The 14,872-nt window shown below is 29.8% G+C and overlaps 2 protein-coding genes across 3 annotated transcripts; one reads left to right on the top strand and one right to left on the bottom strand.

Moving 5' to 3' along the window:
• The first annotated feature begins 4,277 nt into the window (after window positions 1-4,277).
• Window positions 4,278-11,939, top strand: LOC111276824 (peptide chain release factor PrfB1, chloroplastic-like). 2 transcript variants are annotated; one of them, XM_089763616.1, is made up of 7 exons: window positions 4,278-4,424; window positions 4,944-5,015; window positions 6,232-6,452; window positions 7,251-7,454; window positions 8,699-8,914; window positions 10,456-10,642; window positions 11,485-11,939. In XM_089763616.1, exons 2-7 carry the CDS (start codon window positions 5,009-5,011, stop codon window positions 11,787-11,789), a joined length of 1,140 nt encoding a protein of 379 aa, XP_089619742.1. In that variant the 5' UTR covers window positions 4,278-4,424; window positions 4,944-5,008; the 3' UTR covers window positions 11,790-11,939. The 2 variants fall into 2 exon arrangements, with proteins under 2 accessions (XP_089619742.1, XP_022718445.1); XM_022862710.2 differs by lacking the exon at window positions 4,278-4,424 and adding an exon at window positions 4,433-4,650.
• A 936-nt stretch (window positions 11,940-12,875) lies between these two features.
• LOC111277738 (F-box protein At4g35733-like) lies at window positions 12,876-14,132 on the bottom strand. Its single transcript, XM_022864147.2, has one exon. The coding sequence runs from the start codon at window positions 14,130-14,132 to the stop codon at window positions 12,876-12,878; it is 1,257 nt and encodes a 418-aa protein (XP_022719882.2).
• Window positions 14,133-14,872: the final 740 nt, after the last annotated feature.

Genomic DNA, 14,872 nt, shown 5'->3' with positions numbered 1-14,872 from the left:
AATAGGTAGGTTTTCTCAGATTTGAATATTATGACAATCACGTGTTAAGACATTTGCTATCTTTTTTTCTTTTTCTTTACTTAATTTTTTCTATTTATTTTTTTTAATATTTAGTAAACAAAATTTTAATATTTTAATATTTTTTAAAAGTTGGACCCATTTGATATTATTGATTGAAAATATTTTTTTATTTGATATAATTTTTTAAAAGGATGTTACAAAGGTGTCATCATCACATCAGGATTTAATTTTTGTTTTTTTTTAAGATTTTTTTATTTTTTTAAAAATCCATGATATAAATATATGTTTTATTATTAAGTTAATTTTATATTAATTATATTATGTTAATAATATTATTTTTAATACCATAATTTTATAAATCCACGTTCCTTTCCCATTTGATTTTTTTTCATCATTTATTTGCCTATACTTTAAATCTAACATATGTACGGAGGTTTTATGAGGTGCTATGTGACACTTTAATATATTTTATTTTATTTTTTTATTATTTTTTATTTTCCTTTTTAATATTTAATCATTATTTTTTATATTTTAAATTTTATATGTGTGGAACCCCTTTGATATTTTTATTAAAAATATATATTTATCTTTTTTAGTTTTTTTTTTTCTTTTTACATATAAAACCTATATTCGATGGGTTTTAATTCATCTATTCAAATTTTAATAACCTAGCATAATATAGGGTGATTTGTATCCAAATGTAGCGTGTATGTGATTACAGTAAATATCCTAGCATAATATTCTATTAAAAAAATAATTTGCTTTAATTATTATAAGTATTCAAAGTTTAATAGCTTGGCATAATATAGCTTACTTTATAGTAAATTAACCTTTATTTATTAGATAAATCTTAATATATATTAATAAAATATTATTAAAATGATAATTTAGAAATATAATTAATAATCATATTCATTTTTATTAGTTCAAAAGACTTTTCACATATGTATACTTGGCAATTCGTGTATTCATATCGTGTAAAATATTAAAATTTGTATATTCGTATCTTATTTTACATGAAAATTATATGTCATAATTCGTGTTGATACAAAAATATTAAATATATAACTTGTTTTATTAAACCCACATATAGTTATTATTAAAATTTTAAATTGTGTCACCTTCATTTCTTTTTTTCGTATTGTGTTTATATCATATTTTAAATTACTAGGTTAGTATTTTACACATCATATACACATATTTCATGCATAAGATTATAGATATAATAAAATGATTATCATGCTATTTTATGTTTAGTGCATACATAAGAAAGACGATTGAATTGCAAAGAGCGATAGATTTTAACACTTAATTTTGGGGGGCTAATTAATATTATATATTTTTTTTTCATAAAACTTCTACACACTATATTTTATTATCAACTAATACATATATATATATAAACAATATATTGATAATAAAAAGTAGCAAGCTCATAAAAATAAAAATATTATTATGACAAAATTAAATTTTAAAGAGTACCAATACTTTTAAATTAATGGTAAAATATCTAATTACACAATTTTTCAATGAATTGAGAAAACTTTTTTATTATTTTGATAATTTAAAATAAAAAATACAAATAAATCATTTGTTAAATAATTTTTTTATCAAAATAAAAAAAATAAATATTTTTAAAAAAATGAAGTTGAAAATTTGTGATTCAAAGTTGTGGTCAAATCTTTTATAAAATGGTTTTAATCTTTTTTTATGAAAAATAGATTGCAGGACAACATGAAATAAAAATCTAGAGTAAAATTAAAAGTTAAAAAAATTATATAGAGAGAAATTATAGTAAATTTTAAAGAAAAGAGAAAAAAAGTATATAATTTTTAGAGTTGTAAATGAACAGAGTGTTGATAAATTGTTTGTGAACATGTTTGGTTTCTGTTTATTTATATTCATTTGTTAAACTTAACAAATGATCTTAAATAGCATTTTTATGTTTGTTTATTAAACAAACCGAACATTAATAAAGTTTGTTTGGTTCATTTATATTCGTGAATAAGTTTGTTTAAAACTTGTTTATTTATTATTCGTTTATTGTTTGCTTACTGCTCGTTTATAACAATACTAACAATATTACATTTTTATCCTTTACCCTAATCCTATTTTAAGGTTTGTTTATATTTGTTCGGATTGGTTTATGTTCGTTTAGGATTTGTTTGTTTAAATTTATTTGGTTATTATTTGTTTATTGCTCATGAACATGTTGGTTTATATATGTTTGTGAATATGTTTGTTTAATATTCACAAATGAGCTTATTTAACTTAATTGAATAAAACATAAACTGAATATGAACATCCTACCATTTAAACAAATCAAGTTTGAACAAATAGAGTAATTTTCAAACATAAATCGAGTCTGAACACCTATAAAAATAATAAACAAATCACAAATATACATTCATTCGTTCATGTTCTATTTATTTACAACACTAATGATTTTAGTCCCTCTTAAATTATAATGCATAAAAATCAATTATAAAATTGAAAAAATATATATAATAAATATTATAATAAATATAAGAAATATAAAATAGCAACATGATTTTAATCCTTATTAAATTCTAATGAAAAATTAGATTATGAAACCAAAAATTTAATTAATTAATTAATAATTCTAATTTAAAAAGGGCCAATTTAAATATATATATATATATATTTATATAAGGGTTTTCAAAATTTTGAGGGACTTGGTCTCCTTAAGTTTAAATGACGGTCCACCTCTGATTGCAAAGATAATTAATCATTTTTTTAGAATAAAATGACTTGAGCATCTTCGAAAAAGAGAAGATTATTTCTAATATTATGAAATTAGATGATACATATTTATAAATTATCTATTTTATTCCTAAAGTTTACATTTAAAATTTTACTTAAATATTTAATAAGTTGATAAGTCTCATTATTTAAATGGTTAACTCAAGTTATTTTTTTTCAATTTTCTTTTATTTCTTTTTCCCTATTTTATTTTTTCCTCTTTTATTTTATTTTTCTATTTTTTCCATTTTCCCTTATTTTGTTTCTTTATTTTTTCCATTTTACCTTTTTTTTTCCCTCTTTTTCTTTTTTTTTTGAATAAATAAAAATATAGTTTTGATAAAAACTAATTTTTTGATTTTTTTGAAAAATTAATTTACCTTTTTTTGAAATAATCAAATTTTCAATTATTTTTTAATTAATAAATATAACTTTGAACCATAAACTATTCTAAACTAAATATTTTATAGTTAATAAATAAATAAAAATATTTTTCTCTTTTTTTCTTTTTTTTTTCTTTTTTCTAGAGGAAGAATAAAAGAAAAGAAAAGAAAAAAATAAAAATAAAGAAAGAAAATATATAAAATTATATTTTTGGTAATTTTTTAAAAAATTAATTATTTTTTAAAAATCACTTTTTATAAAAATAATTTTAGCTCTCAATCATATAATTTATTTTAAATTTAAATTATAAAAGGAAATAAAATAAATGAAAAAGAAAGAAAATAAAAAGGAAAAAGTAGTGAAAAAATAATTTTGATAAAACAATTTAAAAAATATTTTTTTGAAAAAATAAATTAATTTCTTTAAAATGATTGATTATTTTATTAAAATATAAATTTTAAAAAATAAATTTAACTCTTCTCTATAAAAATTATCATAAAATATTTATTTTTAGTTAAAATTTTTCATTTACATTTATCTAAAACTTATAAATTTAAATTATATGTTATTATTTTGGCCAAAAAATTATTTTTTACTTTAAAGAATAATTTTGATTAATAAAATAAATCATCTTATGTTATTCTTAAATTTACACATAACAAATATCGTGAAAAATAAAAATTATTTTATCATATTTTTAATTTTTACAAGCATTAAATAAAAAGTAAAATGATATTATTTATTTTAATTTTATTTATAATTTTATATTAACCTATCCTATTTATAATTACATGTACCAAAAATATATATTTACGTATGTATGTCTATATATATATATAATTTCATGTGCATATATTCAAGTATAAGAAAAATTATGTCAAATAATTTTTTAAGGTTGAAGCGACACCGGCTTTTACCGTTTTTGAGGAAATGGAGAGACAAGTGTTTTTTCGCCATTCATTTAAGGAGCGTATGACAGAAGGATCTCTTTATCTATTCGCAATCCAAAACTTTTTGTGAGATCATTTTTCAAAATACTACCATTGAAATAAGAAAGTGAAGGTATTGTAATATACGTATATATATATATATGTATATATATAAAATTCATGTTCACATATTTAAGTATGAGAAAAATTAAGTAAAATAAAATCTTAAGGTCGATGGGACACCGGCTTTTACCGTTTTAGAGGAAACGGGGAGACGAGTGTTTTTCTGCCAATCATATGTGGAGCTTATGAAATAAGAAAGTGAAGGTATTGTAATATTTGTATGGTAATCTCAGTTTCCTCCATAGCCAAATGGAAGCCATTTTAAAGCCTCTGTTAAGCTCAACCACTATGCCAAAAACACCCAAACCATCCTCATTTTCTTCTTGTAATATGTCTATCATCAATAAAGCTACATTTTTACTACCACTAACTCCTCATTTTACTACCACTTCTTTTTGTTTCTCTGCCCCTTCTCGTTTCACTTCTTCTGGTAAGTCATTTCCAACTCTTTTGGCTATAAACCATTAATATGTTTCTTCAAGTTTCAGCTAAGAAAACTTTGTGGGTTTCGTGTCATTCATGTTGTGTGTTAATGGTTCTTGTCCATTCTTTCCTTTCTTTTCCTATTTCTATAATGGGTTTTTCTCTTTTGGCCTTAAAAATTATTTTTCCTATATGTTTCTTGGATTTTCTGCTGAGTAAATTTTGTGGGTTTCATCATGTCATTCATGCTGTATTTGGATTCTGTAAAAAAATTTTTCTTTTTGTCCTGGATTGACTCAGTTATATATGCTACTCCGGAGAGCCAATTGAGTGAGGGCGTAGAAAGAACTACAAGAGAATGGGTAATGCAAGGTATGCTTTAACTTACTGAATTCCAGGTCATATATTTGGGCTGAAAATTTTGATGTTCTCTAAGATGGTCTAAATGGTATTAGCGCTTTGCCTGTATTGTTATTCAAATGGCAGTTTATATCCCATAAAACAATAATTATCATTTTACTTAAATTGGCCCAGTGCCCGTACCAGATTATGTTGTTGAGTTTTTAATGTGAATCAGTTTGAGTTTGCTCATTTAATCTTACTCTATTCTTCATTGGTAAAATTTATCATTAGATTTACTATACAGGATATAGTGTTTAGTTTGTAAATTGAACATGTACTGGGGTGGGAAGCCGTAGGAATGCTTCTCTGGTTAATAGTTATTATCACCACTTCGAAGGTCTGCAGTTTTTAGTGCAATTAAAGTTTCAAGAGAGCCATTCTGATGGCAATTGTTAAATCATCGTATTGCAAATGCTAAAGGCTCTAGGCCTTCCTCTGAATTTGTCCCTAACAAAATTCATTAGAAGCCATACACTTATCACCTAAAGCTGTAGAGTTTGCTATTTCAATCTCACTGTACAAGCTGATTAGCCTAGGAACCTCAAAAAAAGAAAAAATGTTAGTTCTGATTTAAATATTTAGGTTCACTTATTACATAATCTTTGACTTTTTCCTTGTTAAACTTTGATTTCTAAACCCTTTCCCTTTATCAAAAAACTTGGTGAAATTATCTACTAGCTCAGACAAGTTTTGCTGGATTTGGACGAATGTGCTACATTTTCCCTATTATGACTCTTGTTCATTTTGGCTTTCAATTTTCTATTTCTTATGCAACTTTCTTTTCAGCTTCTATCTCATCCTTTTTTTTTTTTAAGATGATGGGTTGCTTTCATGATTTTGTTTGACTGTTCTTTGCAAATACTCATCATTTAGTTTCAATATTCAGGTTTTTTGGCCCAAACAATATTCTTATTCAAAGCATCATATCTCAATTGTTTAGTAACTAACAAATAAAAAGATTGTTGTTGTTAAATGATGACTTGTGTAAGAGTTTGGAAGACTAAACTTTAAAAATTATACAAACCGATGAAAAAAATTTTCTAACACAACTGAGTGGGTTGATCAACCTTTTTGGCCCCCTGCCAGAAGATCCTGCTTCTTACCCTGGACTTGATACAAGTTGGATTTGCGCATATTAAGTATTGCTGTGTGCATCTCTGAATTATTGCTTGGTATTTTCTGACAGATTTTTATGCTCTAAGGAAGGATGTTGAAACTGCCTCAGAACGTGTTGAGGAGATTAGAGCATCTGCTAGTCTGCAGCTTTTAGAAAAGGAACTTGTAGATTTGGAATCAAAGGCAGCCAATAGCTCCTTTTGGGATGATCGTGCCAAAGCCCAAGAAACACTTTTGGCACTGACTGATGTCAAAGATAAGATAAATTTGCTCAATGAATTTAAAACCAAGGTATAAACTTTCTTGTTAAGAAAAATACAGTCTTGCAACATTGTTGCTTTCAGCATTATTAGCCTGTGCTTGAAGCATAGTTTAGGACAATGTACTTGACATCATTTTATTGTTTATGCTTCTACAGCACTATCATTTTTTTTCTTATTTTTTTTAGTTTTTTTGTTGGGAGGGTAACTCTATTTGTCAAATCTTTAACCTTTTCCAAATTGATATACTTTTCTATTAAAGGGGTCAAAATTATTTTACTTTGATGATCTGGTGAAGAATTCCGTCCATTAAATTCCCAATATGCCTGGCTTCTTATTTTAATTCATAAGACTCCCAACTTCCTTATATTTGTTGAATTGGACTATGTGTTTATCTAATATGATTTCTCTTCATTAGGAGGATTATTGTTTTAAGGTTGATGAAAATGACAATGCCCATGCACAAAACCAGTACATGGAAATTTAATTATGCAATTTGTTTCCTGTCTCAATTAAGCACATGGATATAATTTTGGGATAGTTGATTGGGTTAAGTGTCTGTAAGAGATCTAGTTCAGGAGTGCATCCTTTAACAAGTAGATGCAAGTGTTGCGTTTGGTGAGGCGGAGTAATATTAGTACCATTTGACAGAACGACTTTTCTCTTTTGCAATTTGACTTGTATAGATCTTCGATTGTTGAAAATTATACTTGCATTTTTCCAAAATTCTGATTTTGATCAAAATGTGCTGGACCGGAACTTGGACAGATACTACTTCCTTAATATGCTTTCTTGATTTAGTGAGCTGTATTTCATACATTGGATGCAGGTTGAAGATGCTGAAACTATAGTTAAGCTAACAGAGGAGATGGACTCCATAGATGCTGCACTTCTAGAAGAAGCTGTCAGCATCATCAAAGAACTAAACAAGGCATTGGACCTATTTGAGTTGACTCAACTTCTTTCTGGTCCATATGATAAAGTAGGTGCAGTCATCTCTATAACTGCTGGTGCTGGAGGCACTGATGCACAGGTAATAGTTTTTTTTCGTACGGCAACATGAATGGTTTATATTCCTTTCTCATCAGATAAAAGAATGATGTTCGACATGCAACATCCGTTAATAGTTAGTGGCTGTATCATTTTTCTTTTTTTAGTTCAATTAAATTAAAAGCAAATCTCTTTGATTCTGGACCTGGTAATCTAAGCTTCATTCTCTCATCTGTGCAGTGTTTGTTTTTCCTTTAGTTGGCTGACTAGGTGCAAAAGGCACTTGGTCTTGTTCAGCAAGAGTCAAACTGCTTTCGGCATCTAGTATATTGATTCTGCTTGATTTATAAAAGTAATTGGTTATATGATGATGATCTATTAAATATGAATTAGATAAAAGTAAGTTGATCTTGTGATAACCATATGGCTTTGATGAAAGCCCCTTGAAGAATCATATTAGAGGCTAGAATCTAGCCACTTATACACCTGCTAGTGGGTGTATGAGTCATGGCCAAATCATGTGATAGTGTAGGATTACTAAATGGGGACTGGATCTGCTTTGATATCATGTCAAATTTGTGGGCATCCACCTAAAATGACCTGGCAAATAGTTGGAGAGTGTGAGCTTAAATATAGAGCAGAATAAATCTGAAATAACATGATGCAGGGTAATATCACTTGACACCTTTAGAACAAGGAAAACAAACGATAGGAAAAAGAGGGACAACAAACATGAAGAAAGAACAAGGAAACAAATAACATGGCTTCTAAGACCATCTTAGACATCTGTCTGAAAACCAGTTTGCAATAGGTGGACCAGTCTATCTTGAATAAAGGTGCCAGGTAACCAAACCTAAATTGATGTGGGATTTATTACCACTTAAAATATACTAAGTAAATTAGCTGAAGTGGAGTTGTATGAAGCAGACTTTGATGATGGGGTTTACAACTGGTCTAAAACAGCACAACTGTTGAAATTCCCTCGGATGAGAAGTTCATACAGTGTTCTAAAGATTTTTCAGACATTGGGGTTTTGTCTAGTTCTTCTACATCAAAGGTTCAACCGCAGACAACCCTCAACATGAAACTGTTAGTCATATTCAACTAAACTTCTTTTAATTAAAAATCACATGGGCTAATTTTCATCCATATTCAGATTCCCAGTCATTAATGAATATGAGGTCTTAAATCCTGACCCTGAGGTTATTGTTTTTCATTGGGCCTGATGTACCACTGAACTTTATCTCTGCTTTTCTTGTGTAAAAATCTTGATCGTTTCCAGTGCAGGATTGGGCTGAAATGCTTCTCAGGATGTACATGAGATGGGGAGAGAAACAGAAATATAAGTCAAGGGTGGTTGAAAAGTCCTTGGGAGAGGAAGCTGGGATTAAGTCAGCCACAATTGAAGTTGAAGGTAGATATGCTTATGGTTATCTGTCTGGAGAAAAAGGAACACATCGTATAGTACGGCAGTCTCCTTTCAATGCCAAAGGTCTTCGTCAGGTAACTTGTGTTATGGTCTGTCATTTGGACTCTCTTTATATATCAGCAGATATGACAGAGACCATATATATATATATATTAAGTTCTAATTTTACTTGTAAGTTGTTGTATATTGAGAAAAGACTGATCTTCTTGTCATATGGTTAGGGTTGAACAATTTGGTCCATCAAAATTGTTTTCGAGCGTTTGATTAGTTGGGTTGGAGGACTGCTTATCCAATAACTAGATAATCTGAATGACCAACATTTTTTGTTTCTCCTAAATTTCTATAATAGGCTGTTAATTTTCATGCATCTTTTACTTTCTTGTTTGTATTATGTTTCTCAGCATCCATAGTGTGAGTGGAGTGGTTGGACATGGAACACTAGGAAGATCATGTACATGGTTCTTGCAGCCACCAAATGGTTGTTTTGACATGTTGCCTTGAAATGTTGTTGCCTTCTTGATGGAAGTTCTTTGTGAATTCTGTAAAATTTTTTGAGAAACATAGGCTATTATTGTTTGTTAAATGGATTGAGATTGTGGAGCCATGCTATTTCATTCCAATCAGACAGAGAAATGATACTTAAGGTTTCTCCACAGTAAACACAGTTGACCGGTGTCCCCTTGGCCAACATAACCGCTCTTCCATTTTTTTTCCTTGAGAAAATAATCAGACTTCCAATAACCACACAGAGATATGACCCCTGTGGCCTTTAGTTGAGAAATCAGGTTATTCATGAATGCTGATCATTCCCATTGAACACTTGTCTCCCTCTAATGGCTTCACCATGATTGTTTCTGTAGATGCCATGCAATCACTAGAAAAGGATAGAGAATCCTAGCTTATAACGGAGGATCCATAGCTAAAGACCACAAGAAAGCTCCATACTTTTGGAGACTCAAAGAGGACCCAAAGAGGAGTTTTTTCCTTTAGCCTTTAAGATTTGTCTATCAATTTAAAACAATTTTGGTGCTGGTGATATGTAGGAATTTAAATATCGTGCTGGGGTGAAGCCAATGTGAAAAGCTGTGTTTGAACATTCTTAGTTTGCATTAGGCTATAAAAATCTTATCAAGTTAATAGTCATGCAGCCCGGTATAGTCCTTGGTTTTTGTTTGTGTATGTACATTTTTTTTATATATTTTCTTCACTGTATAACTGAACTTTTTTTTTAGTTTTTCTTTTTCACTTCCATTGTCAGTTTGACTATCATTTGATTAAGCATTGATTCACAACCCAGACTTTCTGCAGTTTTTCTTTTAATATCTTTAGGTGCAGGAATCACTTTCATATTTAGCTCCTAGGTCAAATCTGTGTGCTTTTTCTCTCTCATGATGAACTCTGATAACCCTAGGAACTAATAGTGTTTCCCCAAATGCAGGAGAAATTCTAGGTAACAAACTTTGATTGAAATATGACAGTTCTTTAAACTTTGGAATTTAATGTAAAAAGTATGTAGATTACTGAAAGAAAGTTGTATGTAATATGTATCTGTAATCTCTTCGTCCCCCTTGCCCCCTTCTCTGAATGTTTTAACTCTTGACATTGGGTTACGCAGACAAGCTTTTCTGGTGTTGAAGTCCTGCCTCTTCTCCCCGAAGAATCAGTGGATGTTGAATTACCTGAGGAAGACCTTCAGATTACCTTCTCAAGGGCAGGGGGGAAAGGAGGTCAGAATGTGAACAAGGTTGAAACTGCTGTTCGGATTACTCACATCCCCACTGGTGTTACTGTTCGCTGCACAGGTCTCCCACCTTATTGCTCTTCTAGTTTTGATTAATTGGAATTGTTATGATACTTTCAAAAGCATTTTTACTATATGGATTCAGCAAAAGAATTCATTGTGTAGCTATGAGAGTTATTTCTTGGAGAAAATGCAACAAGGTCATTGCCTCAAATGTTCACTGTAATTATATGGTTGCATTTACTTCACCTGGCTTAGAGTGAGATAATGGTGTTTATTAGGCTCTATAGTCTAAACAAATAATATACATTTCCTATTGGCAAAAAATTGTGTAAATATTTTTGTTTTCTTTTTTTTTTTCATCCTAGGGGAAGGGGGTTAAGGGGGGGGGGGGGGGGGGGGGGTGGATTTTGTTTTAGATATAAGTCATGGGAGGTTGTGAGATTGGGGGAGAGGAAGGGTGTATTATAACATGTTCTGGAATTTCTAAAATTCTAAATACAGAAGCAATTTAAACCGAGTTTGAAGGATGTATAGGGACTAAAACAGGTAACTAAGTGCAATGAATTTCAATAAGCTTAATCAAAGTTTTGCATATCAGCAGCATTATCTTCAGAACATCAAAAAGTCGGTTATGTCTGTTGGTATTCATCTTATTTGGAAGCACCTACTAGATTTTAATAGTCAAAAATAGGAAGCTTCCTGCTTGATAAAGAGTAAGAGGAGATCTTGTTTAACTTTTGAATCATTCCCTGCTAGAAAGGGCATGCTATTTCCTCTTTCATCACCCTGCTCCCTTCTTTACCTTTTTTTTTTTTTTTTTGCTCTATACCAGTAATGCAATAGTTTCTTTCCGATTTTCGTTTGTCCAATATTGATGACATTTTCTTGGCCATATTGCAGAAGAGAGATCCCAGCTAGCGAACAAGATCAAGGCTCTTAGCCGTTTAAAAGCCAAGTTATTGGTGATAGCTGAGGAGCAACGTGCATCTGAAATTAAGCAAATAAGAGGAGATGCAGTAAAGGCAGAGTGGGGGCAGCAGATACGTAACTATGTATTCCATCCATACAAACTGGTAAAAGATGTACGGACAGGGTTTGAAACATCAGATATTGCGTCAGTTATGGATGGTGAATTGGATGCCTTTATCAAGGTTTACCTCAAATATAAATACAGTATGAATGTGTCTGCAACAGGGGCTCATTAACAGTTTAGTGATCTATGATTAACTTCTATAATCTCTTTTTTGTGTTTATATAAGCTCAAAATCTTTGGATCAAATCAGGAATATGCAAGACAGATTACTGTAAACTGGTATGTATATATATATATATATATCTCATTCCATTATTACTAATCAGATTCAAATGTGGCAAAGTGTCATTGTCCGCGTTCACTCCGTACATAGCTGCAGATTGGTGGAGAATGAATAGATAACAGTCACTCGGTCCACTAATTGCAAATCCAACTGGGTTTTAGAGATTTTCTTTTAACTGCATATATAAATAAAACAATTCACTGACTCATCTTACCTTGGGTACATGTTATATAAATTATCTGTTTATAATTTTATTGTTAAATATATAAAAATGAATTAGAACAATTTCATTAATTTAACAAGAAAGGAATTTGCAGATTTTTCTTTTAATGTGCAAAAAGTATAGATAAAATATATAATGTGGTAATTCTTTTGAAAGGTACAGTGTTTGTACTTTTTTTGGTACATATATAAGTAGTTTTTAGTATTTGAAAGTGAGAATTTGAGTGGTCAAGACATTTTAAGTTGAAAATTTTATACTTTTTTTTTTATACTTATATCAAGCAACATATCATTAGATTTGAAATATCTATTGAATATATGCATATATATTATATATAAAGAAAATTATTTAATATTGTGCATGGAATTTTTAAATTTGATTAATGAAATTAAAAAATTGTCACAAATCTTATTAAAATATATACTAAAAAATATTACTAAAATAAGTTAGTAATGAATAAAAATATGATAATATTTTATTAATTTATTTGTAGAGTTTAAAAATTCAGTAATGCTGTGCTTTAAAAAAAGGAAAGCAGTAAGATTACTGAGATACTCATTAATAGTATAAGATTACTGAGATACTCATTAAGTATAATGTACTTGAAAACATATATCCTCTCTCTTTCGTGCGAAAGTTGCTGTCGGCTGAGATTGGAATCAGAATCCAAAGTCTAAATACTCTATTTCTATTAATTATTTTAAGTAAAAAAATCCCTTAGCTTGAGGGAGGGAGCTGTCCTGCACAACTTATCATTGCCTCCCTTGAGGTTGTCGACTATAGCTTGGGGTTGAAGCTACAGCTATACTTCCGCTCCCTCCTTTCACATGATTGTCTTTAAGTGTTGGCAAAATCCATATAGGAAATAGCTTATCGCTGTAAACTGAATGATCTGGATCGTAAAATCGTTTCATTGTTCCATTCATCTTCAATTTAAACCGACCCATATCATGGGGTTTTGAGAGCCTAGCTGACTCTGAACCCAAAAAACAATTAAAGTTATAGTCATCTGTGAAGTAAATACAATTTGGTTGACACCCTGGGAAGTTATGAGTGACCGCAACCGACAAGGAAGAGTTCCCACCCAAGAATAATGCATCATCTCTTATGCCTTCTACATTAACCAACTTTGCTTCAGTTCCATCTTGCACCAGCTTATAAACCTTGCAATTTTTAGTCAAGTAATGTTTCTTACAATGATCAAACCTGAAAATCCTTCTGATGACCAGAATATCTCCGGCAGATGACTCCACAATGTATGATTTCATAATAGCTGGTCTACGGCCAGACCCTGGTACAATGATCTCTGACTTAATAGCTGAATTTCTTGTGCCATCAAAGCTTGAAAAATTCTTAACTGATATGATATTATTTAGCAAATCTACAGCATAAATATCGCCGTTGCGAAAAATAACATCAGTTATTTTATCATCTCCTGGATTGTTAATCCAAGTCCAACTTTGAATATCGCCTGGTTGTCGAATGATTGCAATTTGTGTATGGTCATCGGCTTTGACGAGGGCGATGACAAAATATTCCTTAGGATTTAGGTAAGGATCATCTGATAGTACAACCTTGTTGATGAAGAAATCACCAGAATAATTAAGCAGAGGAGGAAGAGTGAGACCATCAGAGGTGAAAGGGTTGATAAGCGTAATGGCTAAAGATTTGGCATCAAACATAGCTAGCCATCCATGAGAAGAGCCACAGAATGCTCTGGTAGTAGTCTTGAATGGAAGTTGCAGCTCCATGTGGTATTTCTTTTCCTCAATCACGTTGTACAAACCAAGCCTTTCTTCACTGTTTCCTTTGGAAGGGATTATCAGCAGCGGGGAACGACCCTTCAAGATTTTACGGAGTAGGTTAGTGTTGTTGCTGATAGCCAAGCTCCACGGCTTGCAAACAGTGCAGATACGCACATGATTGGAATGCGAAGGAACCAATTTCTCCACTATCAAAACAAGGATGGAATCATGAAGATTTGCCCAATCTGCTATTGAGTGCTCCATGACAAAGCCCCTATTCGAGGGTAAAAATTAACTGTAGTGATAGACTGTTAGAACTTAGCAACAGCTCAGTCAGTATATCATCAATTATATATGGTAGAGAGCCAGCTCCAGTAGCATGCTCTCCTGAAACAGAAGCCTTTGGCTGCTTCGCTCCCTTAGAACCCTACGGAAACCCTCTATATATATATAAAGAAGCCCTAAGATTCCATAAGTTTATTAAGGGAAGAAGAAAGGAAAGAAAATCATAGAGGTTATTCATTAAACTTTCCTTCGAAAAAAAAAAGAAGGTAATCTAGAGGAGAGCAAAGTAATTTTCTTTTTAAGACAAAGATATATTTGTAAAAATATATATGTGAATTAATAAAAAAGGTGTTTGAATTGAGAACAATTGAAAAGCAAGAAATTATCACAAAATCTCAAGTATATAATCTGTTTCAAAGATACAAATTGTTAAATACTATAGGCTCTTCCACGAACTCAAAATCTTCACAGTTAGAGGGTTACCTCTTTATTATCTGTATATAAATGTATAAACTTCAAAAATATTAAAAGTAATCGATTTAAATATTTCTATGAATTTTTAAATTAATAAATTTATTTTTAAATATATAATTTTTATTAATTAATTTAAATTTAATTTATATAAACTAAAATTAAAAATAGAATTTATGTACATTAAATTTTTTAAAATTTTAAACTTTAATTGAAATATTAAAAATAATTAACTAAAATATTTTTAG

Source organism: Durio zibethinus, chromosome 7 (assembly GCF_047325235.1).
Source record: "Durio zibethinus cultivar Kanyao isolate XHJ-2024 chromosome 7, ASM4732523v1, whole genome shotgun sequence".
NCBI lineage: Eukaryota > Viridiplantae > Streptophyta > Magnoliopsida > Malvales > Malvaceae > Durio > Durio zibethinus.
Note: the sequence above shows the minus strand (reverse complement) of the source record. Positions and strands in the feature narration are given on the sequence as shown.